The sequence below is a fragment of the Podarcis gaigeae genome (genome assembly GCF_964106915.1).
Source record: "Podarcis gaigeae genome assembly, chromosome: 9".
Classification (NCBI taxonomy): domain Eukaryota; kingdom Metazoa; phylum Chordata; class Lepidosauria; order Squamata; family Lacertidae; genus Podarcis; species Podarcis gaigeae.
Genome location: NC_139685.1, coordinates 41,676,657 through 41,698,095, shown reverse-complemented (window position 1 = coordinate 41,698,095; position 21,439 = coordinate 41,676,657). Strand labels below are relative to the sequence as shown.

Genomic DNA, 21,439 nt, shown 5'->3' with positions numbered 1-21,439 from the left:
ACTTGAATATGACTTTTCAAAAACTGTGTTCAGTTATAATTGTTCTCTGAGGCCCTAATATTACACAATAGGAAAATCTGAAACTGTTTAGGGAAGTCAGCAAACATTCTCAAGGAAACAAAGTTTGGAAACCTATGCTGACACTTGGGACTAAGCCCCATTGAGCTGTGTAGACACAGGATTGTGCTGTAAGGTAGTTTGGGGTACTGAAAGTTAAAGTATAGATTTTATCTGTGCTGTGATTTCTAACTAATAGCTTTGAAAAAAGGATGGAGCTTCCATTGGTAAGCTTATTTGCTGTGGGAAAGATAGTGGTCAAAGGAAGCTGCTCTGAATTTTGGAATGTGAGAGTAAGTCCTTGAGGAGATGGATTAACAGACAGAGAGATGATGAGCCTGTCAGAGGTGCATGACAAATTCATTTATCACATGGATTGGCAATTTATCACATGCATATCAGTATGATTACAGAGCGATATGCGCACAATCAGATTTCATATTACTTTTACCTTCACTCATAACTAAAAGCAGAATAATTTACCTTGGGTTGAGGTGGTACCCAATTCTTCTTGGAATCTTCAAGGTATAATACATCAGAACTGATGTCACAATTTTTAAATATATACACACACACATGCATTTTACACTGTAGCCATGGAAAATGAGGGAGAGGGATATAAGATTCTACTTTTTAGCATGCTAGCTATTGGGAGGTTAATTTGGAGTATGCATATTTAGCACACTGATGTGTGTGTATAATCACTCCTAAACATACACCAGAAAAGTTCTTAGATTTAAAAAAAATGAATTCTTACAGTTTTAATTTTAGAATAAAATCTAATTTTAAGAAAAACAGCTCAGAAAAGGAAATGTGAAATCTAGAATATATTAGCAAAACCTTTCTTCTTCATTATCTACTTTATTCTTTTATCATTGCTTAGTATGGTTTTTTAAAACACTGACTCTCTTAAAGATGCACACCTGAACGACAACCATTGGCCTCTACATTCAAATGTGCCATATGTGGTTGAAGTTCTGGAACACATGGAGCTGCTTTCAGGGACATTTGTTCTGAAAATCTCTCCACCCATTGTTGCTGCATATGGATACAGGGCAGATTCAAACAATTATGAAGACTATGCTTGGTTTTTATTGCTGGAGATTATTTGTAAGGGATAATTTGTGACCTAACCCTGAAGCATCTTAGAGTCTGCTTCCGCTCATAATCTCTTCTATCATTGCAGTCCTGACCTTTCTAATGCTTCTTTTCACCCTTTTCCTGATCTATCCTGCAGAACATGGGAAGGAATTAAAATACAAGAGAGTAAATACAAACCCCATGCTGTTGTGTGGGAAAGCCAGGGAGCATAAAACAATTTCAGCAGAACAACAAAAGGTTGAAGCCTTTATTTAAGATGTCTCACAACATTTCAGAATAGATTTCTAATCTTTTTTGTTTATTTATTTTGGCTAATAAACCCTTGTTTTAGGCCAAAGCACAAGCAAGCTCAGTTTTATTAGCAATACAGCTGTTTTGGGACAATTAAAAATTACATAAAAGTTTAATGTGCTGCAGGCTGTTATGCTGATCACATCATGGAAATAGTAAAGTAGGTAATAAAATCCTTTTATTCAGAAATCATACTGATGCTAGTTTGCCACATGTGTTAACTATTTGGGAAATCATCATAGTGAGAAATAATGTGTTGGTTTTTAGCATCCAGTACTTATCGGCAAAAAATTGTATGCCTCCTTTCCTTTTTGCTGAAAACACAAATTTAGAGACACCCTGAATTATTTTATCTTTGCTTCTAAGGACCTAACTAGATATTACAGGGGATACATGACTGCCATGAACCGATGTCTCCCCCACATGTCTGCCCAACAGCAACCCATAAATGTAATGCATGATGGAATGTCAACAACACTTTTAGCATCTCTCTATTTCATTCCAGTTAACTAGCTCTTGCTTGCAAGAGACATGGAAACACTGGATGTGATTACATCAAGTTTCACTTGACCAGGGGTTTAAAATATTTCTATCACCAAGGCCCCCTCCCCCCTGAGAGTGCTGAAAATCATTGAGACCTACCAGCCACAAAATGGTGGCCAAGAGATGGAGCTGGTCATAACAGGGTTCACAGCCAAGCTCTTTATCCATTGTAGTGTGTGGTCTTGACACAGGGCAATTGCAACAGTTAGGGATTCTGATGGTTTACCACCCATCTCGCTGCCTAGCAGTCTTCCTGCCTGAGCTGACAGAGCTGGGCTTGGAGGCTGGGTTGTGCCCTCCTAGAGTGCTGGTTTGGGGGGACTTCAACATCCATGCTGAGGCAACGGACTTTGGGGTGGTTCAGGACTTCATGGCTGCCATGAAAACCATGAGTCTGTCCCAACATGTCACTAGCACATGTGGCAGGCCACTCTCTGGACCTTGTTTACTCAACTCAGCAGGAAGAAGGTGATCTGAAAGTGGGGGATATTGACATCAGTCACCGAATGGCAGTGAAGGAAGCAAAGAAAGCATTCTCTGCTGCCTCCCCTGCATCTTTACTATGCATTCCAACAGAGCTTTTCAAGGCAGTGAAGGCCTCTTACAATCTGGCCTGAAGGAGGTGGTGGAACTGACAGCAGCTTGCTGTGACTTGTTTGCAAAGCACAATGAGGACATCCACCAAGATTTTGACTCCGCTGCTACAGCAGATTAATCTCAAGGGGTGTCCAGAGCACTTAGTCCTGTTGTGTTGGATGTGTTTCAATTAGCAAGGCTCAAGGATGTGGACACTGTGCTTGGATCCATCAGTACGATGACCACTTGAGCCCCTCTTGGCTGATAATAACTAGCAGGGAGGGAACAACTAGCTGGGCCAGGGAGGTGATAAATGCCTCCTTGCAAGAGGGGGTGGTCCCTGCTTGCTTGAGGGAGGCAGTGGTAAAACCACTCCTCAATCAATCCTCCCTGGTTTCATAAATACCAGCCAGTTGCTAATCTCCCAGAGGGTGTTGCTTGGGGCGTGTTCTTTGGCCCCATGGAGCCTTCAATGTGGGCTTCCTCAGGGTTCTATTTTATCCCCTATGCTGTTTAGCATCTTCATGAAACTGCTGAGTGGAGATAGCCAGAGGTCTGGAATACATTGTCAGCAATATGCTGATGAAACAGAGCTCTACTTCTCCTTTACATCTGCAGGTGTGGCAGTAGAAGTGCTGGACCACTGTCTTGCCTCAGCAATGGACTAGATAAGAAGCCAACAAACTGAAGCTCAATCCAGATAAGACTGAGGAACTATTTGTGGGCGGTTCCCTAGACCAGATGGATGGGAGGTGCCTGTTCTTGATGGGGTTACACTTCCTCTGAAGGAGCAGGTATGCAGCTTGGGGGTACTGCTGGATCCTGTGCTGTTGCTTGAGGCTCAGGTGGCCTCAGTGGTGTAGAGTGCCTTTCATCAGCTGGTGGCCCAGCTGTGCACCTATCTGGAACAGGGCTAGTCTAACTACTGTTTCCTATGCTCTGGTAACCTCTAGGTTAGATAACTGCAACACATTATATGTAGGGCTTCCTCTGAAGACAGTTTGTAAACTTCAGCTGATGCAAAATTTGGCCACCAGGCAAGATAGTCTGAGCATATTATACCAATCCTGGTTCGACTGCACTGGCTGCCAATTAGTTTCTGGGCCCAATTCAAAGTGCTGGTTTTGATTTATAAAACCTTAAATGGCTCAGAACTTCAATACCTCAAGGATCACCTATCTCCATAGGAACCTACCCAGACCCTGCAATGATAATCTGAGGCCCTTCTTCATGTGCCTCCTCCACATGAGTCTGAAGGTTGGAAACATGGCTCAGTTTGGGGCCTTCATTATACACTTGGCTGGGTAACATCCTATATCCTTTTAAATGTGTCTGTCTGGGGGTTATTGGTTTGTGAGGTTTTTTTGCACTTGTTTTTGTTGTGCATTTTATGCTTTTATCTTGTATTTTTATGTTGTGAACTGTCCTGAGATCTATGGTTGAAGGGCAGTATACACATTTAATAAATAATAATGAATAATATTAATATTCATTCTTTGATTTAAAAACTGTATCCATCTGAAGCACTCTAGGCTTTTCCCTAAAAGCCCACAATGTGAAACCTGACAGGAACATTTAGAAGTATTTCATTATTTTATTTTACTTTACTTAGCGTTGTATTAAACATCTGTATCAATATATGCCACTACTTTAAATATCTAGTAAAACTACACTACTACTTTATATAGCTAAGATTGTAAAAGCAAAAGCCACAATCCTGAACGATGTAAGGATATGGATTAAGCTTTTGATACTTCCAAATGTGATTTAAGAGCACTTGCTACTCTTTGAATAGCTGTCGTTCCAAATCCCCCAAACTGCTTTTTAGATTTTAACTTAAGAAGCATTGGAAAGGAGGGTTGTTTCTAAGAGCAGCTTTAAAAGAAGATGTTATGAGCATACAGTAGTGTCTTTCTCAGATGTTAAAATCTGGGACCAGCAGTTACCCTGGCACTGCATTCATGGTTTTCTCTGAGTGCTTGACAGAAACTTCTGCTAAGAAGGCTTGGGCTCCAATCGTGCTAACAGAGAGATAATGTATGTGCAGTTACCATTATGCTTCCATGAAACCATGCTATGGTGACTGTCTACTTGCTTGCTAGCTTGAGACGGGAAAACAGCAGGAGCAGCTGCATCAGCACTCTGCACCCTGGAAGCAATATAAAGCACTATGGTGGTTGCCTAACTCAGCAACAGGGAGGGTAGGAAAGAAGCCAAATAGGACAAGGTGAGCAAAGCAAAACTGCAAAACCGCCTCACTGGTAACTTGCAAGGGTGATGTAAATGATAAACAATCTAATCATCACAGATATGAATAAACTAAACTTATTTTGCAATCTGTTTTGTTAGATAATTGTAATTCTAATGTTCTAACGTCTGCTTTGAAAATCATAAGGCAAGAAAGACCCAAACAAACTGCACGTTAGTAAGTTTAAACCAATGTAGTTTTGTTATCGTAACACACGTACATAAATTGTATGAATACTAATGTAAGAACGGAGTTCTTTGTGACGCTTTATTCTCTCAGACATTAACAAGCTTACCTCTCTCAGTACTGGGTCAGTTATTGAATTGAGATTGACAGCTCCTTCATAGGTCAAATAGTAGAACACATTTAGAGATCTGACAGCCTCAGGCCCTTGCTGTTTGTAGCCAAAAATCAGATCAATCCACTGGTGGAGCTGGCAGGAAACAAATTCGCTCTCCAAGGCCTGCAAAAGAACACAATGCTGTTTATGTAGCTTCTTATTTCCTGACTGCAAGGTAATTTAACAATAATGAAATAGTTAGTTACAATACATAATTGGTTTGGAAAAAATATGTTTCAAAAAGGCAGAGTTAGTGCAACAATAAACCATGGCTTAGTGCATGGGTAGGCAAACTAAGGCCTGGGGGCCGGATCCAGCCCAATCGCCTTCTAAATCCAGCCCATGGATGGTTTGGGAATCAGCATGTTTTTACATGAGTAGAATGTGTCCTTTTACTTAAAATGCATCTCTGGGTTATTTGTGGGGCATAAGAATTCGTTTTTTCCCCCCTCCAAAATATAGTCCGGCCCCCCACAAGGTCTGAGGGACAATGGACCAGCCCCCTGCTGACGAAGTTTGCTCACCCGTGGCTTAGTGCTATGTGGATGAGTCTCAATGAGCCAGGCAAAGCATCAGGCCATTCTGTGCAAATGTTGATCATGGCTCATATTGTCTTTTGAACCTTAACTATGATTCATTGTAGAAATGTTGGTAAAACAACAGGTTTTTGGGGTGGGGGGTGGGTAATATAAAAAACCATAACAGGCTATATAGAGTTCCCTGGAATGACTCTAAGCAAAGGCCTGCAGCAGAGCTCCTAGTGCAAAGGAAAAAAAAGCAGAATGAATGGTTTAAATATGCTTTGATGACTTTACATTAATCAGAGATCCCAAACCACCATTAGCATCAGTTCAGCTTCTTTATTAAGAATGCACGTGCCTGTTTCTATTACTATTAATTTAACAGTCCTGTCTATTAAAAGTGCTTTACAAAACCTGTTTTCAGCCATTTCTGAAACTCCTGCTGAATCTCATTTTACAGATGGGGAACTGAGCCTGAGAGTGACTTATCAAGGCAGCCTAGTGAATGATGGCTAAGAGAAGCTTTAATCCCAGGTGTCTCATATCCAAATACTACCCCTGCTGCTGGGCCATGTTGACTCTGGTATAGTGCAAGACAATCTACTCTATTTCTACTTGTCAACAAATTTCTATCAACATTTGTACAACTCTGAACACAATGTAGAGAATCTCCTATATACGTATGTGTGCATGTACAATATGCGTTATCAGAGGATTCAAAGTTCTTTATGCATTTCATTGCAAAGGAGTCCTGGAAACCAGGGAATATGAACCAGGCCTAGTCAATAGTCAGATATGCCCCAGTGTGTAACAGCAAGTTGAATGGAGCTACCTAGTTGGTGAAATTATTGGGAAACCTTTGTATGAAGGCTTTGGGGATAAATGTATAGGAGCATTCATTCTGCAAGAGTGGATAACCTACAAGTGTGACAGTTTAAAGTTATCAAGGCTACAGTTATCAACTACATATATGGCAAACATTTGTCAGTATTTGTTACTAAAAACAGACCACAGTATACTCTAATGATTATTAGGGGGGGGGGCACGTAAAATTACTCCAGCATTTTGATGCAAGATCAGCTACGCAATAATGTATTGTCTTTTTGGGTTAAGAAGTGCAGATGAAACAATGTAAAGGAAAAGGTCATTTTTGTAATTTACAGAGATTAAGCAAGGCTTCCTTTTCAAGGAAATGCCTAATTTAAACTGGGAAATTTACTCAAACCCTGAGAAACTAGTCTGCAGTGTGCATACAGAAATGATTGGTTAGTTTCATTAACTGATGCCTGAAGAAACATTTAAATTGACACATAAAAACAGCAATTGTCTTAATTTGTGTGGTGCACTTCGCACAAAAGCCCTAAATATGTTCAAATTAGAGCAAGCTGCTTGATTGTCACTGCAATCTCATGTCATGTTAATGCATGACAAACATTAAACCATACACTTAAATGGCAATTTATATCATTTAAATGTTTACTGCCTGAGCAACTCATCACTCATTTAAATGTGATTTTCTGACAGCTAATTTCAGTTAATTTTCCTCTATTCACTTAATTAGAACTTTCAATCAAGAAAAGGCCTATCCATATCTTCATGTTCATATCATTTTTTTCATTTACAAGCCCAGTTAGTGGATTGCTAGAAACATCTTTTATAATGGATGACTAGACAGTATATCAAGTCACTCTTCTCTTCCACCCAGCCACCAAAAAATGACCATATGGGAAAATTCTTCAATACATATGCCTACCAGGAAAGCTGCCCTTATTTATGAAAGCAATACTCTGGCTCGTACAAAACCTTTCCAAAACACACATGCACAATTAAAACGATAAAGAACAACTGATCCAATTAAATATTAATGATTTCAAAATTGTTTAATAAGTTGAAAACTGTGAGAATTATCACAAGTGTCTCCATATCAGTATACTCGGTGCTATAAAATCCCATAAGGCTCAGCAAATGACAATCGTGTGAATTAAATTTTTATTGCTTTCTTTCTAGAAACATTAAATTTCTCTTATAGCTACTTCTTCTAGAATAAAAAGAAGAAATAGGAAGATATATTTACATCCAAAATGAACATGCATACGGCTTGCTGTACTCTAAAACCCTTGATTATATACCAATATACATTAAAATATTGTGGTAGAAATACATAAATTCAATGAGGCTGAATAACTATTCTGATATCTTTCTGCAGTCAAATTACAAATCATGTATATTTAGTAATCCTTTAGAAGCAAAATAAAACCACCACACCGGCTCAGAACATGTACATAGTTGAGTGTTGGTGATTTATTTAATCTTTTGCCTAACGAAGTTAGCATAAACGGGTGCTTTGAGTCTAAATATACACACTGCAATCCTATACAAGTGTACTGAAAAGTAAGTCCTATTGAGTTCAATGCATCTTATTATTAGGTGGGTATAGGATTTCAGTCTATGTCTACAAGAGTAAGAAAATGAAATAGCCCTGAAATTTAATTGTAATTTACCTTTCAAGATATATCTAACATATTTGCCATTGTGTATAAATGTGATGGTTAATTTCCCCCATGCAATTGTGATACCTCAACATAAAGTGACTGAATAAAACAGCAATATTCAAAACTACAATATATACGGTCAGAGACCTTTTGTAAACCGTTGTAAATAAGGTAACAAACTGTGGAAGCAGATAAGAATTTCGGACAAATGGGAAAATATTTAAAAGCAGGATAGTGGCTATTGCAACCTAGATATAATATAAATCCCAGATAGGCATTAGACATTGCCCTATAAAACAAACTGAATGTCAAATATGCAGTCTATAATGCTTGTGTATGTAAAAATCTTACATATAGCAATTTCTCTCTGTTTCTCTCTCAAACTATGGAGTTCAGTTTATTCATTTAAGATCACTCAAAGCTTCCGAGACAGACATTGCTCATTAAAGCTACAGTTAAATACGGTGTGCAACTAGGGGATACTAAACTCCTTTCCCATCGCTGCTCTTAAACCCTAACCAATCAATTGTTAGTGCTCCCAAAGCAGACAGGATGCATCATTTACACCCTATATATGCTCTGAGAAAATTTCGTGAAAAAGAAAATCCACTAAAACACCCAACACAGTACTATTATATTCTGCTCTATTGAGTTATTGTAAAATAAATCAGAGGCTAATGCCCAATTGTTAAGGATCAAATAAGACCACGAGAGGACTGCCATGGAAAGCCACACACAAATTGTCAATTCAGTCCTGTGGGACTCATATAAGCCTTGACAAACTGTCTTGGGGCTGATATCTATTTTTTTAATGAGATCTATTAGACCAAGACTAAAACACTTGAGATATGCTAAAAAGTACAATATACAGATGTCAAACACAAACACCTATTAGTAACTTTCATTTATCCAGTCACAAAGCAGATATGCTCCAGGATTCCCTTAATATCAAAGCTAAGATGCTGCAAAGGTAAAGTCCCAATTGCTCATAAATATTCTAAGTGCGATTCTAAGGCACTATTAAAGTACACTACTCAAATTCAAGAAAATAGGTACTGTATATTAATAGACTCGGTCTTTTGTTTCGAAGAAAAAGTAAAATGTAATATAAGTAGATCTTTCATATATTTAAACAGCATTAGGGTTTAATAAAGGATGAGAAATCATGTCTTGCTTGAAATTTAGCTTTTGTAGCATTAGTACTTTATTATCAACAAAATACGTGTGTGTGTATAAATATATAATTTGTCTCTTACTGCATGCATACTCTCTCTCTGATTTTAAATCACCTTAAGACAATAGTTTTGGGATATTTATCATAGATCTTCTTTAGTAAAACAAAACATAGACTTACCTTGTTTCCTGGAATGAATTAAACAAGCTGATATCATATACAAAATATTAAAAACAGGGCACTTTCTGTACTGTACATAGTCCAGCAGAATCCAATGACTGTCAATAAAATTCATCATGTGTGTCTATGAGGTGGTCTATATAAATACAGTATTTTGGTGGGCTTTATGTTCTTGCAATTTTGCACACCCAAAATTGTAAGATAAACCTGTTACCATTTCAGAGTTCTTAGGAAGTAGTTTTTCAATATATAAAACGTATATATTTCCTAAAGACATGAGCTAAAATAATCTTATACAAAAAACAGAATTTAAGGAATGTGCAGGAAAAAAACTGAACAGGAAAAGAAAAACAGTAACTAGTTTCAAGACTTAAAATTCTGTTCTTTCGTTTCAAACGCACATCCCTTTTCTTAAAGACTATATAAATTTGACGATCACATTATACTATGGGCAACAAACAAAATTTAAAAATCAAGCAGTCTGTTATGTTTTCATGTGCTGGATTTCAAACACTAGCAGTAATGTTTCCTTAACACTGATGTATGACCTTTCTAATTTACAACGATGAAGGTTGTTTTTTTCGGCCTAATTAGAACCATTTCAAATTTTCCTGTTAAATATATGATAAAAAGTCCTTTCAACTAAAAAAAAAAAAATTCTGGAGTTTCTTTTCCATGTCAGCTTTGTTCCAATCAAAATATGCTTTGAATTAAATGATTTTGATTGAATATGTGGATCACATTCCCTTCTAAGATTTAAATTCCGAAAAGGAAAAGTTTAGACTGTTCAAACAAAGCAAGAGCAGCCACTTTGCAGAAAGCTATTCACGTTTACGAAGACTGACAAATTGTTTGTGTGCACCAATAGGTCTAGTCTCTTCAATAGTTACCAGATTTCCTCTCTTCTTAATAAGAAATTAACTCTTAAAATACTGGCTTTGTTTTGGACATCTAGAAGTAAATATGCAAGAGGGGACTATATAAAGAAAAAGACAGACACATTAATGACAGCAGCTTCCTACCTGTTACATTTAAATGAATTTGTCCAATAAAATAAATGGTATTTGCTAACATTTATTTTGTTTTGTTTCTAATTTATTCCTGATATAGACCATCACTTGCAGTAACAACCTAGGTGGTGAATAGTATGCCTTGTAGAGTATAGACATTTTATCAGACTATTTTGCTATTCTTTAAATATACAATGTGGTGTGATTCTATACATATAGTGACTATTCAGTTGACATTAGCATTCTATGTAGTTATTTTTCTTTATTCCTAAAAACCCGAGGGATAAGGAATAGTACAATGGGGAAGCATAAGAACAGGAACATTATGGAACATGTTGGACTTATTCATTATTTAGAAAGAAAGTATGCACGTATATAATGCTAAGAAAAGTGTTTAAATCAGACTTCCACCAAAAGGTTCATTGCATTCTGATGCTATTTACTAAGGAGTCAATCTCCCTTGAACAGAAGGAAAAGAATAAAGACTAAAATGCTTTGCTTGTGTTTACATATTGTGATTCGAGGACCCGATCCCCGCTTGGGGAATAAAGACACGTGGACACAGAATGTAAGGTTAATGGGTAAGGTAAAGGCCACAACTTTATTGACTCGAATAAAATGTGTGAGCAATGGTGAGGATGCCTGGCGCGGCTGCATTTGAGCAGCAAGCCACGCCCCCGCCGAGCTTCCCTATTAGGTACCCAACTGGGGAGGGGCGTGGCGCCAGCCCTGGAGTTGAAGCAGGGGGCGTAGCGCCCCCTGCATGACGCAGGAATCGTCTCCCGCTCATAATCCCTTTCCTCCTGGGAGTAGGAAAGGCTTTGTAGAAAGCACTAGCCTGCATATCAAAAGAGAATAGCCTGCACATTTGTAAACAGGATCAAAACTGCCACACACTCTGTACCATGACTGGACATCTACTCAAATGAAGCAAAATGTCCACACTAGAGCCTAAAAAGTTCTGCCCTGTACTCATCGCAGATCATTCTCACAAAACCTTTACCTCTCTCATCATTGTTTGCTAACAACTCAGTTTCTGAATTCTCCTACCTGGTCCAAATGCATATTTTATTTCTCTGATTTAATAGGGAGGGACCTTAGCTCAGTGTTAGTGCATATCCAAATATGCTTAGATTCAGTAACTAACATTTCCAATTAAAGACTCCTGCCTGAGCGGCTCTGCCAGTCCCAGTAAACAATAATAGTAGGCTAGCCAGTTCAGTGGTCTGACTGTATGGCACCTATATGTGCCCACACAATGCTGATGTTAACAAGGCAACTTTCTTTCCCTTACTTGCTTTCATACAGATATTTTGGACTACAACTCCCATCATCTCTGCACAGTGTCCATACTGGTTGAGGCTGTTTGGAATTATAATCCACAAATCTGGAAGGTGTCAGGTTGGGAAAGACTGATTTACATAGCAAATTTCCCATGCTAAAAATATTTAAAATGCATTCTCTGCAACCTTTACAAAATCCTGGAAGGTAGGCCAGTACTATCTTAAAAAATCTAACCTATAAAGCCAAGCTTTGATACTGATTATTTGGGAATGTACTGCAATGTGCAGCAAATAAATGAATAAGTCTATACCCACCATGTACTGGATAAACTCTGTGTAGCTCTATCAATAATAATATTTTTAAAGCCATAGAACATAATTCCCAATACACTGGTAATCTAGGACAGTGCTTTTTTGTTTTTGTTTTTTAAAAAGGAGCCAGGACTCTTGTTAAAAGTGTTGTGGGTGCTAGTACAAAATGGCTGCCATGGGCAGCAAAAAAAGAAGTGATGGTACTCTATACAGGTGAGTACCATCACAAAAAAGCACTGGTCTCAGAATATAATAATACAGAGACAAACAATTGTTTGATATCCTGAATATTTCTTTGTAATTCATCGCTCTGACTTTAAACAGCGTTTGTATCATCATGAAAGCATTAGGAAAATTTACAAACTTGATTTCAGCATCCACAGTGAAAATTCACCAAGCATACCATAACATAAACTATTAAAAACTGTTAGGCTCAATCTGAATATGCCCCAATAAAATGCATATTGTTCCTTGCAGATAGGATTGAATGAGTTTGATCTGCAAGGAACAATCATTTCTGCAAAAATCCCATCCATTTCTTTTACTGTCATCCATGTGTTGGGCCACTCAAGGGTTGATCTTAAGTAGTCCACCCACCACTCATTTTTCCCCAACTGATGTGTGTCTAGCTTTCTGATACTGCCTTCATTCTTTCCTAAGAGAAATGTGGTTCAACTCTCAACTCCCCATCCCCAAGACCACATTCTGGGTCTTAGAGCCAGATGTTTCAGTACAACAATACTGCTGATGGCTGCTTCCCTCTGCCTGTCCTGATATATCATGAATATATGATATGTTACTTATTGTTACAGATGAGTTAACAAATACACCAGCTAAAATCTGTCTTGATACAAAGTGATGCCATGGTTTAATTCAAAGCCTCTGTATATGGCTGAATAGAAATTAGGACTACAGGGTACCAGGCAGTACAGAGTGCTGGAAGCTCCAGGTTCTATCCATTTTATAAATGAGTTTCATATCATGATTTTAATCTCTCCTCCCCCCCCCCCTGGAGAATGCAAAACGGGCCAGTTCAGATCCATCTAATAGGCTTCACATCATTTACAAAACTTTCACTGGCTTGAAACAAAACTGGAGACCTTTCAAGTCACAGCTGGACCCAAACACATGCATACATTCGAAAATTGCACAAAGTCCCTGACTGGAATAAAGTAGTCCAGTGAGTAAGGAAGAGGACTGTGCTGTCAGCTATGGGTTGGTGCTGTTCAGCGAAAAGAAGAAAAACACCTGTCCCGATCGCAATTGTGTAAAAGAGCTGCAAATCAAGAAATACAGGTGTTTTTGCCTTAGCAAGCAAAGCAAAAGGCCAGCTAAATAACATCTCCTCACGCTGTATGTCTTGATATGAGTGAAAAGCAGACAGTAAGGCAAGAGTTAATTGGAAGGGAGGAGTGTTGTCTGGGGAGGGAGGCTAACAGAGAGTTAATCAGGGATCACATCCAGAGCCAGGCATGGATAAGCCTCACTAATGAGGCTCAAGTACCCTGCAGTGGCTTTCAAACCTAACTGGCTTCAAACGATGCCACCCCATGACAGAATGCAGCTAGCCATACGAAGAGAGTGATTAGAATAAATGACTACAGTAATTAACTTTGATTTGAAGCCACCTGAGTGGAAAGAGAAGCTAGGAGCTGTTTAGCTGAACTCTTCCTTGTAGAAAGGGGAAGCTTTCCTTTACTCTTGTGTTTGTGTGTGTTAGGAGAGCTTTTTTCTTTCAAATAGGTATTGGGTGGCACTAATGAAAAGCAGCTTTCATTCAAGGACCTCCTCATTCATTCTGAAAGGAGGGGAGAAGAAAAGCTTCAAAGGGGAACTAATTTACCTCACCCCAATCACCTTTGGGAGTTTAGAGTTTGCATTGCCACTACTACCACCACTGTACATATATATTTCTCAAGGAGCGCGCTAAGAAAAATTTCCGCTTAACCAGATTCTTGAAACTTTAGTAATTATAGACACATTAGCCTTTTCACACAAAAGCAAGAGACTTGAGATTTGTGGTTCTTTTTCCCCATATAGCTTTCAGAGTGGCTTCATTAAAACAAAAATTCTTTTCTGAGGAAATGTTTTTAGTGATAGCACTTTTCCTGGCATTGTAAAATGAACAGAGATCTATATTTTTTTTTAAGCTAGGTTCACTGTTTCCCAGTGCTCTGAAGCTGCACATGCAACATCTGAACCCACTTCATCACAACCTGCTGTTTTACAAGTAATTATCAAGCATCGTACCAGCGTTGCCCTATACCTGCTGACTAAACGTTTACCACAAAGTTTTGCCAAGTAGCATCTACAGTGTCATAGCCAGAGCAATTCGCCAAACATTTATTCAAAGACTCTGATTTATTTGACAGTTTTACACCTTCAAGGCAGGGTATAATTAAATATTTTGACAGCTAAACAAAAATTGTATAAATTTCAAAGCTGCTTAAATGGCTAGTGTACCTAAAATGAAAATGTTGTGTGGATTAGCCTCGTTTCCAAAAACGCCCCCTTAGAAAGTTTTTTAAAAATAGATTTAATACTGTTTTACTCATCAAGGTAGGGATGTTTTCATTCTGATTTCAGCTGCGATGTTATTCATTCTCTTACTCCAAAAATAAAATTGTATATTTGAAATCTCTTTAAAAAATAAAATATTAGGTCGTAGCTATAGGGAAATAAAAGAAGTAAGAACTTAGTAGAAAACATTTTATTTCTGCTGTTTCAATTTATTTAAGATACTCATTTGTGCTGGTTCCCAATGGGATCTTGCGTCCAATCTCAAGTGACACATAGCAAACTATCTTATACTGTGTCAGACCAACGGCCCATCTTGTTTGGTATTTTCTATACTGCTGGCAGTTCTTGACAGAGATTTCGGGCACAAGCCTTTCCTATCCAGGGACTGAAATCGGGGAAAGTATGTGCTCTGCAACTGAGCTATATATTCTCCCCCATGTTTCTTCTAGGCTATGGCCATGTGGTCCAACCCATACAGTGAGCATTTAAAGACATCTATGGCCAGTATTCTTAAAATGAAAAAGGATACAATACCTTGTTTTAAAGAGACACAATTAAAATGAACTCAGTAAAACAAATGGTTTAAAGTTAAGACTTGTCCATTTTCGGGCAATTTTTCTTCAGCTCAGGTTATTATGATATTATGTCTTAAAATGAAATGTTTAATGAATGTATAATTATATAACCATTATTTAAACACCGAGGTCTTTAAGCAAATACACCAAAACACAGATGAAGTGCCTTACTGCGTTGAGGGAAACTGTAATCCAACTAAAGGTAACAATGACCAGTTGTTTATACAAACCTATTGAAATGTTTGGGAGCTAGTTCACATTCTCATGCTATGTTTATATTTCCATTTATCATCCTTCTCCTTAAGAAGAAAGCTAAAAAGGAAGAGCAGCCCAAGAACAAAATCTTGTTTAAACTATGCATGAAGACGTCAGGTAGCTTAACAAATTGAACCAATGTAGGAATGCCATGTATACATCTAAAAACATTATAGTATTACATCGTTTTCCTTGACCCCTGTCTTCCTCCCCACCCCCCATCCTCCATCTTATACATTAAACAGCCCACAACAATTTGTAATTATTTTCCAAGTCCTTTTCTACTGGCATCCAGCTTAAAACTATCCCACAGTAAAAGAATTCCTAGAATATTTTTTTTAAAAAAATAAAAATAAATGATGTGCAATTTGCTTTCAGTGGTTATTAATCAAAGGCCATATCTAATCTTTGTATAAGCTGCTAATTAAAGGTATACCTTGAAGTACTAAAGTGTGCAAAAATAGTAACAGTTTCATATATTGAATGCTAAGAATGCTGAATAAATGCGGGTTCTGCACATGCAATTGTAAATCCATCCAGAGTTCAAAAATGTTATTTACTACCAACAAGCTTTCACCATGAGAATTTAATTTAGGAACAGCAGTAAATTTCAAAATATATTTGAACTATTTGTTTTTACTTTCACTAAGATTTTTTAAACTCTCAATAAGATTTTATAAAAATTATGTCTTTGGATTTTTCAAATGTATACAGCTAAACACAGTGGTCTCAATACAGAGGAAAAACCCATGGAAGAAAGTAGACAGGATGTGAATTTCCTGTCCCTCCCCCCAGCAGACCATTAGCTTCCCACAAAACATCTCCAGAGAGTTGTGAGTACCTGGCTGTTAAGGTGGGCTATAGCACAGAGGGGCAATCTCCCCAAATCAGACAGGGATACTTTCCACAAACAGAGTTTGGCTCCACTTTACCATGCTAGCTACTGTTCATGTGCATGCTTAATGCAAACTGTTATCAGGAAGGAATATAAAGTTTACTTTTATCAGGAATGTGGTGTTACTTTTTGAATCTTCATTGCTAACACTGAGGTTGAGATATGCACCTTTTGTGAATTTTAATTTCACTGAAGTTGTATAAAAGCACTAAAGAAAACAGCATTACCAGCTTTAAAGCAAATATTTTAAACAGTTCAGCACATAGTTTATGTCCAAATAAAGTCCACTAATATCATCAACTAACAACCCAGCTGCATTTGCTCATGTAATGTTTCACACATGGAAACCAAGATGCAAGATTACCTCATTTATGGTAACACTCATAAACTACATAGTACACAGTAAACATGTCTGCCCAGCAAATTAAAATATCCCTGGCTTATGTAGCAGCTGAAGCTGTCCAGAACCTGTTTATAATCCAATAGAAACAGATATTTGTCTTTAATTTTAGAAATGAGTAAAATCAAATTCCTTTACTGCTCTGCAGGCTCTGTGCCCCAGACTTACTGCTTTGCAACAAAAGACAGGCACCAATTGCTTTTCAAAGGATACATTATAAACAGTCTTAAAGCAACTTGAACTACAACTTTAAACCAACAGTTCATTTATAATTGGCTAAGAAAGGAAACCAGTTTAAATCATTCTCCTTTGCCAATTTAAATCTGTTAGAGAAAATTCACCTGTGTTAGACAACAAAATTCCTACATTCTTATGAGGTGAACCAAAACATACATTTTGGTTTGATTAGCTTTCAGGCAAATCATGCGACAACCGAATTTATTAGTAGATTTAATGCAAGAGTTTTAATCCTAAAAACTATAGAGGAGTACAATGAAATTATCCCCCTCCATGATAATAAAAATGGAATCTACTAGTAAATGCCTGCTCTTCGTAATGTTATTAGAACTATCTGGACCCATCATTGCATCTCCTGCAGGTAGCAGGCAGGGTTCTTGAAGCAGAAATGCCACCCAGGAAGGGAACCCCTTCCTGTGCAGATTGCACAAGAACCTGTGTGGAAGGTTTGTTTCCCAGGCCTAGAACTGATTCTAAATAAAATGACAACAAAAACGAAGAAAGAAACTTAACCTGAACTAAAGGGAAGCAGATAGGAGGACACTGGAGTGGTCCACCAAAGTTCCTCAACTACCCCTACCCTAGATGTAGAAATTATTTGAGGCTGTACCAGACCTCTTGCTTACACCAGGAAAAACAGCAGCCTACTAGTAAAATGTAACACTTTTCTTTGTGCTCTGCCTCCTGTTAGTAATAGTCAAACTAGGGTGAACAGTGATAAAATGGAAAAGTCAGAACTGACCGCATCAAAATCATTCTGCAAAATCCTCCTGTTGAAGGTTCTTTTGGCAGAGGGGGTCACTATGGCCAATATTGTGGCTATAGCAGTCCACAATGAAGTAACTGATCTGATCATGGATGAGGTGGTTGATGTGGTTATGTATTATTAAGAGCTGAGCTGAGGCACTCTGGTCTTAAGCAGGTGTGGTTGCCTGGGAATTCAGTGTAGCACAGTTGAGGTCAGGTGGACGACGGAATAGGGGCATGGCAGTCATTCATAAAAATTACCATCATTATTACCAGAAAACCAATGCATCTGGGAGCTGGATGTGAGAGTTTGTACTTGGTGTTGGGTTACAGACAGGACAGGGATCTTGCTCGTTGTATCACCCATCCCGCTGCTCAGCCACGTCCATTACTGAGCTGATGGAGGAGGTTTCTGGTGGTATGATAGAGAACTTGAGGATGTTAGTCTTGGTGAGGATCTAATTCCATGTTGCCTGAGCTGGTTCAGCTCTTGATGGCCACCATGACAACCATGGGGCAGCTCAATAAATTATGCACCCAACATGTAACGCTGATCATACCCTCAATCTGGTTTTCACTACAGAAAGGGTTTAATTCTTAGCATTTTATGTCTCAATGCTGCTTTTATGATCCCTATTATGTTTTATTTTCTATTTCTTGAGTTTTTATGCTGGTTTGTTGTTATTACGGCATACTGCATTTGTATTTCTATATTCTATTGTTATGTGGAGTGTGGTTTTTTTATTGTAGATTATGGAGGAAGTTCCTTATAAAGCAGGGTATACATTTTTAAATAAATAAATATGCCCTGGGAGAATTTCCAGGCAGCATGGCTGAGGTTCTAATCTCACTGTGGAGTGGAAAGATGGAGAGGCCCATTGATTCACTCTCCTAAGCATCCTCTCTAAGCCAAAGGGACCCTGAGGCTTTTTCTGAGCTCCAAATGTTGAAGCAGGCTGGTCAACAGCTAGAGCACAGGTGGCATAAGTCCCAACACAAATTTGACCAAACACAGGTATGAGTGCACAGTTGTGTTTACCATGTGGTACTGGCAGCAGCAAAGAGAACATACTTATTGACCTCCATCTTCAGTGAACTAAACAGCAGAGCTGTAGATTGATTGGTTCAGACCAGGGTCTTGTCATTAACAGACCACTCAACAGCTTGCTGTGAGATATTTGCAAAGCACTTTGAGGGCAAAATCATTCAGAACCATGTCAAACTTGATTCCACAATTAGTGCAGGTCCATTTGAGGTCCCTGGAGCATCGTCTAGCACGAGTTGTTGTAGCCTAACGATATGGCCAGAACACTTGCCGCTGTGAACTCGACAATGTATCCTCTTGATCCCTGTCCAATGTGGCTGGTAAAATCTAGTAGGAGAAGTTCACCCAGGCATTTGATGGGTGAGATATACTGTCCCTGGCAACCTTTAAATTATTAGCTGTGAGGATATGTGACTGCTTAAAATTGTTTTTATTTTATTTTTTAAAGTATTGTTTTGCTATTTTGTTGTTTGCCACCCTGGAGTCTTGGGGGAAGAAAGGCAGGATGGAAGTTTTAATAATATTATTAATAATAAGCCTATCTATGAGAAGTTGCAAAATGACATCTGATCTGGGAGAAAGTTTAGAGGGCTGTCATTTGGATCTTAACTTTCTGGATTCTTTAGACTAGAGGATGGAGGTGCATTCCTCTTTCTACCCAAGAGATAATTACATAGCATATAGCAAACTATATAGATATATATGGCTCACAACCTGAAATTTCTTCCTAAGCATCCAAGCTAACGTTGCCAGGAGAAAGAAATAGAATTGATAACTGATTAGTGCTTCCTTTACTGGGATCACTTAAGAGCTTTGCCTACTGCCATCAAGCCAGGTCCTGCCTGGGCTTGAAAGAGCATCTCCTAGAATGGAGTGAGGAAACTGGGACTCTCCAGATGTTGCTGGTCTTTAACTCCCATCAGCGCAAGCATAGTTAATGATCAGGGACAATGGGAGTTATAGGTCAATAACAAACTGGGTTTTTAATTCTCAATCCCACCAATTGCCTGAGACCTGCAAATTAATGTACTAAATCTTAAACTGATCATTTATTCATTGAAAGTGTGCAGTTATTAATCCTGCCCTTGTTTTGACTGCAACAAACAATAAAAAGTCATCTCTTTCTATTTATCTAACTTTTGCTCACAGAAACTGGATACACAAAGCAGGACTGAATACATAGATTCTCACAATTACCTTCACAGCCATTCTATAAATATATAAAAAAACAAGTCAATCTCATTCCTCCCTGACTAGAACAGACTTCCATGTCTGCATCATTTGAAGTCTGTTGAGAGCTGATGTTTGACATAAATATTCTAGCTGAGTTTTAAAAGTTTGGAAACTTAGACAAGTGTGTACTGAAAAGATTTTAATACTAGTTAATTTGTGATGGCACACCCACCAGTGTCAGAAAGCCTTGACGTACTCATTATCTTGGAATTCATTTGTTCTGACAATATTTGTGGCTGCTAAAACAACCACATAATGGTCACCTAGTAAGACAGATAAATTGACTGCTTAAGCTTCACAGTAACGTCTCGTTGCCTGTAGCACACTTCCTCCCCTAGACAATTTCGGAGGGTTTGCCCCACCATCCTCCAGCAGTGCCAAAATTCCTCACACAGATAATTTAGATAAAGAGATAGATTGTTGCCCTTTGCTTAAAGGGTCCTCCTTCTCCCTATTCACTCTTCTGAATACGTGCAGTATTTATTTCCTAACACAACACCATAAAGTAGAAGCCACTGGGAAAACAAAAGTACCTAACTTTTTCAACATCAACAGAGTCCTTAAGGTTTATAAATTTTGCTTTGAACTCAGAAACTGAAAATTTCAGCATCTACAAACTTTATGAATCCTGAAACTTTGGGCTTCAAGTTCTACCTTTTTCATCCAACCACTCATATTTATAGCATATCACATGTGGATTTATCTGCATTATTCATAATGCAAGTATGTAACCTATACACATTATTGTATGAACAGGAACTCCAAGTAAACGCCAGTCATTCAGAATTGTCCTTCAGATTTCTCCCCAGCCTCCTGAATGACATGACTTCGAAATGTAATGACTAAAAGGTCAGCACATGACAGTTGAGCACTTGTGACCCCAAATTAAGAGGTATTATGCTTTATCTACTAATCAGTGAGTCACAAATGTACAACTTGCCCCAAGAACTTAAGAATTCCTGAGATTTGTTCACACATCATTGCCTAAAATGTAGACTACCTAATCAGATAAAGGAAAAATGAATTTACAAACCTTCTTATTGAATGCTTATACTTTCTCTCTCTCTCTCTCTCTCTCTCTCTCTCTCTCTCACACACACACACACACACGTAAATATTTTATGATTCCAGCATTCAAAGCCCCTTTACCCTTCTCTACATATTATCATCACCACCACTATAATCTTTTAAGCACCTGGAAGAAAACAAAGTGACGTACTACATAAAAACACAAAACTGAAAACAACAAAACCCTGCCCGGAGGCTCACAGACTAAATACACAGACCCATGAAAAAAGGGGGCAAGAAAAGATAATGGAAGAAGAAACACTAAATTAAAACATCTCACTCAATTGGAAAAGGCATGTTAAAAATCAATATTTTACGAAGCATCTGCCTTCTTTT

The 21,439-nt window shown here is 38.1% G+C and overlaps 1 protein-coding gene across 4 annotated transcripts in view; it reads right to left on the bottom strand.

Moving 5' to 3' along the window:
* LRBA (LPS responsive beige-like anchor protein) overlaps positions 1-21,439 on the bottom strand; it is a 356,696-nt gene that overhangs the window by 45,317 nt on the left and 289,940 nt on the right. For all 4 annotated transcript variants that reach the window (XM_083755165.1, XM_083755167.1, XM_083755166.1 and 1 more), the window contains exon 48: positions 5,112-5,279. In XM_083755165.1, the coding sequence (XP_083611291.1) occupies positions 5,112-5,279 (168 nt within the window). The remainder of the gene's footprint in view (positions 1-5,111; positions 5,280-21,439) is intronic.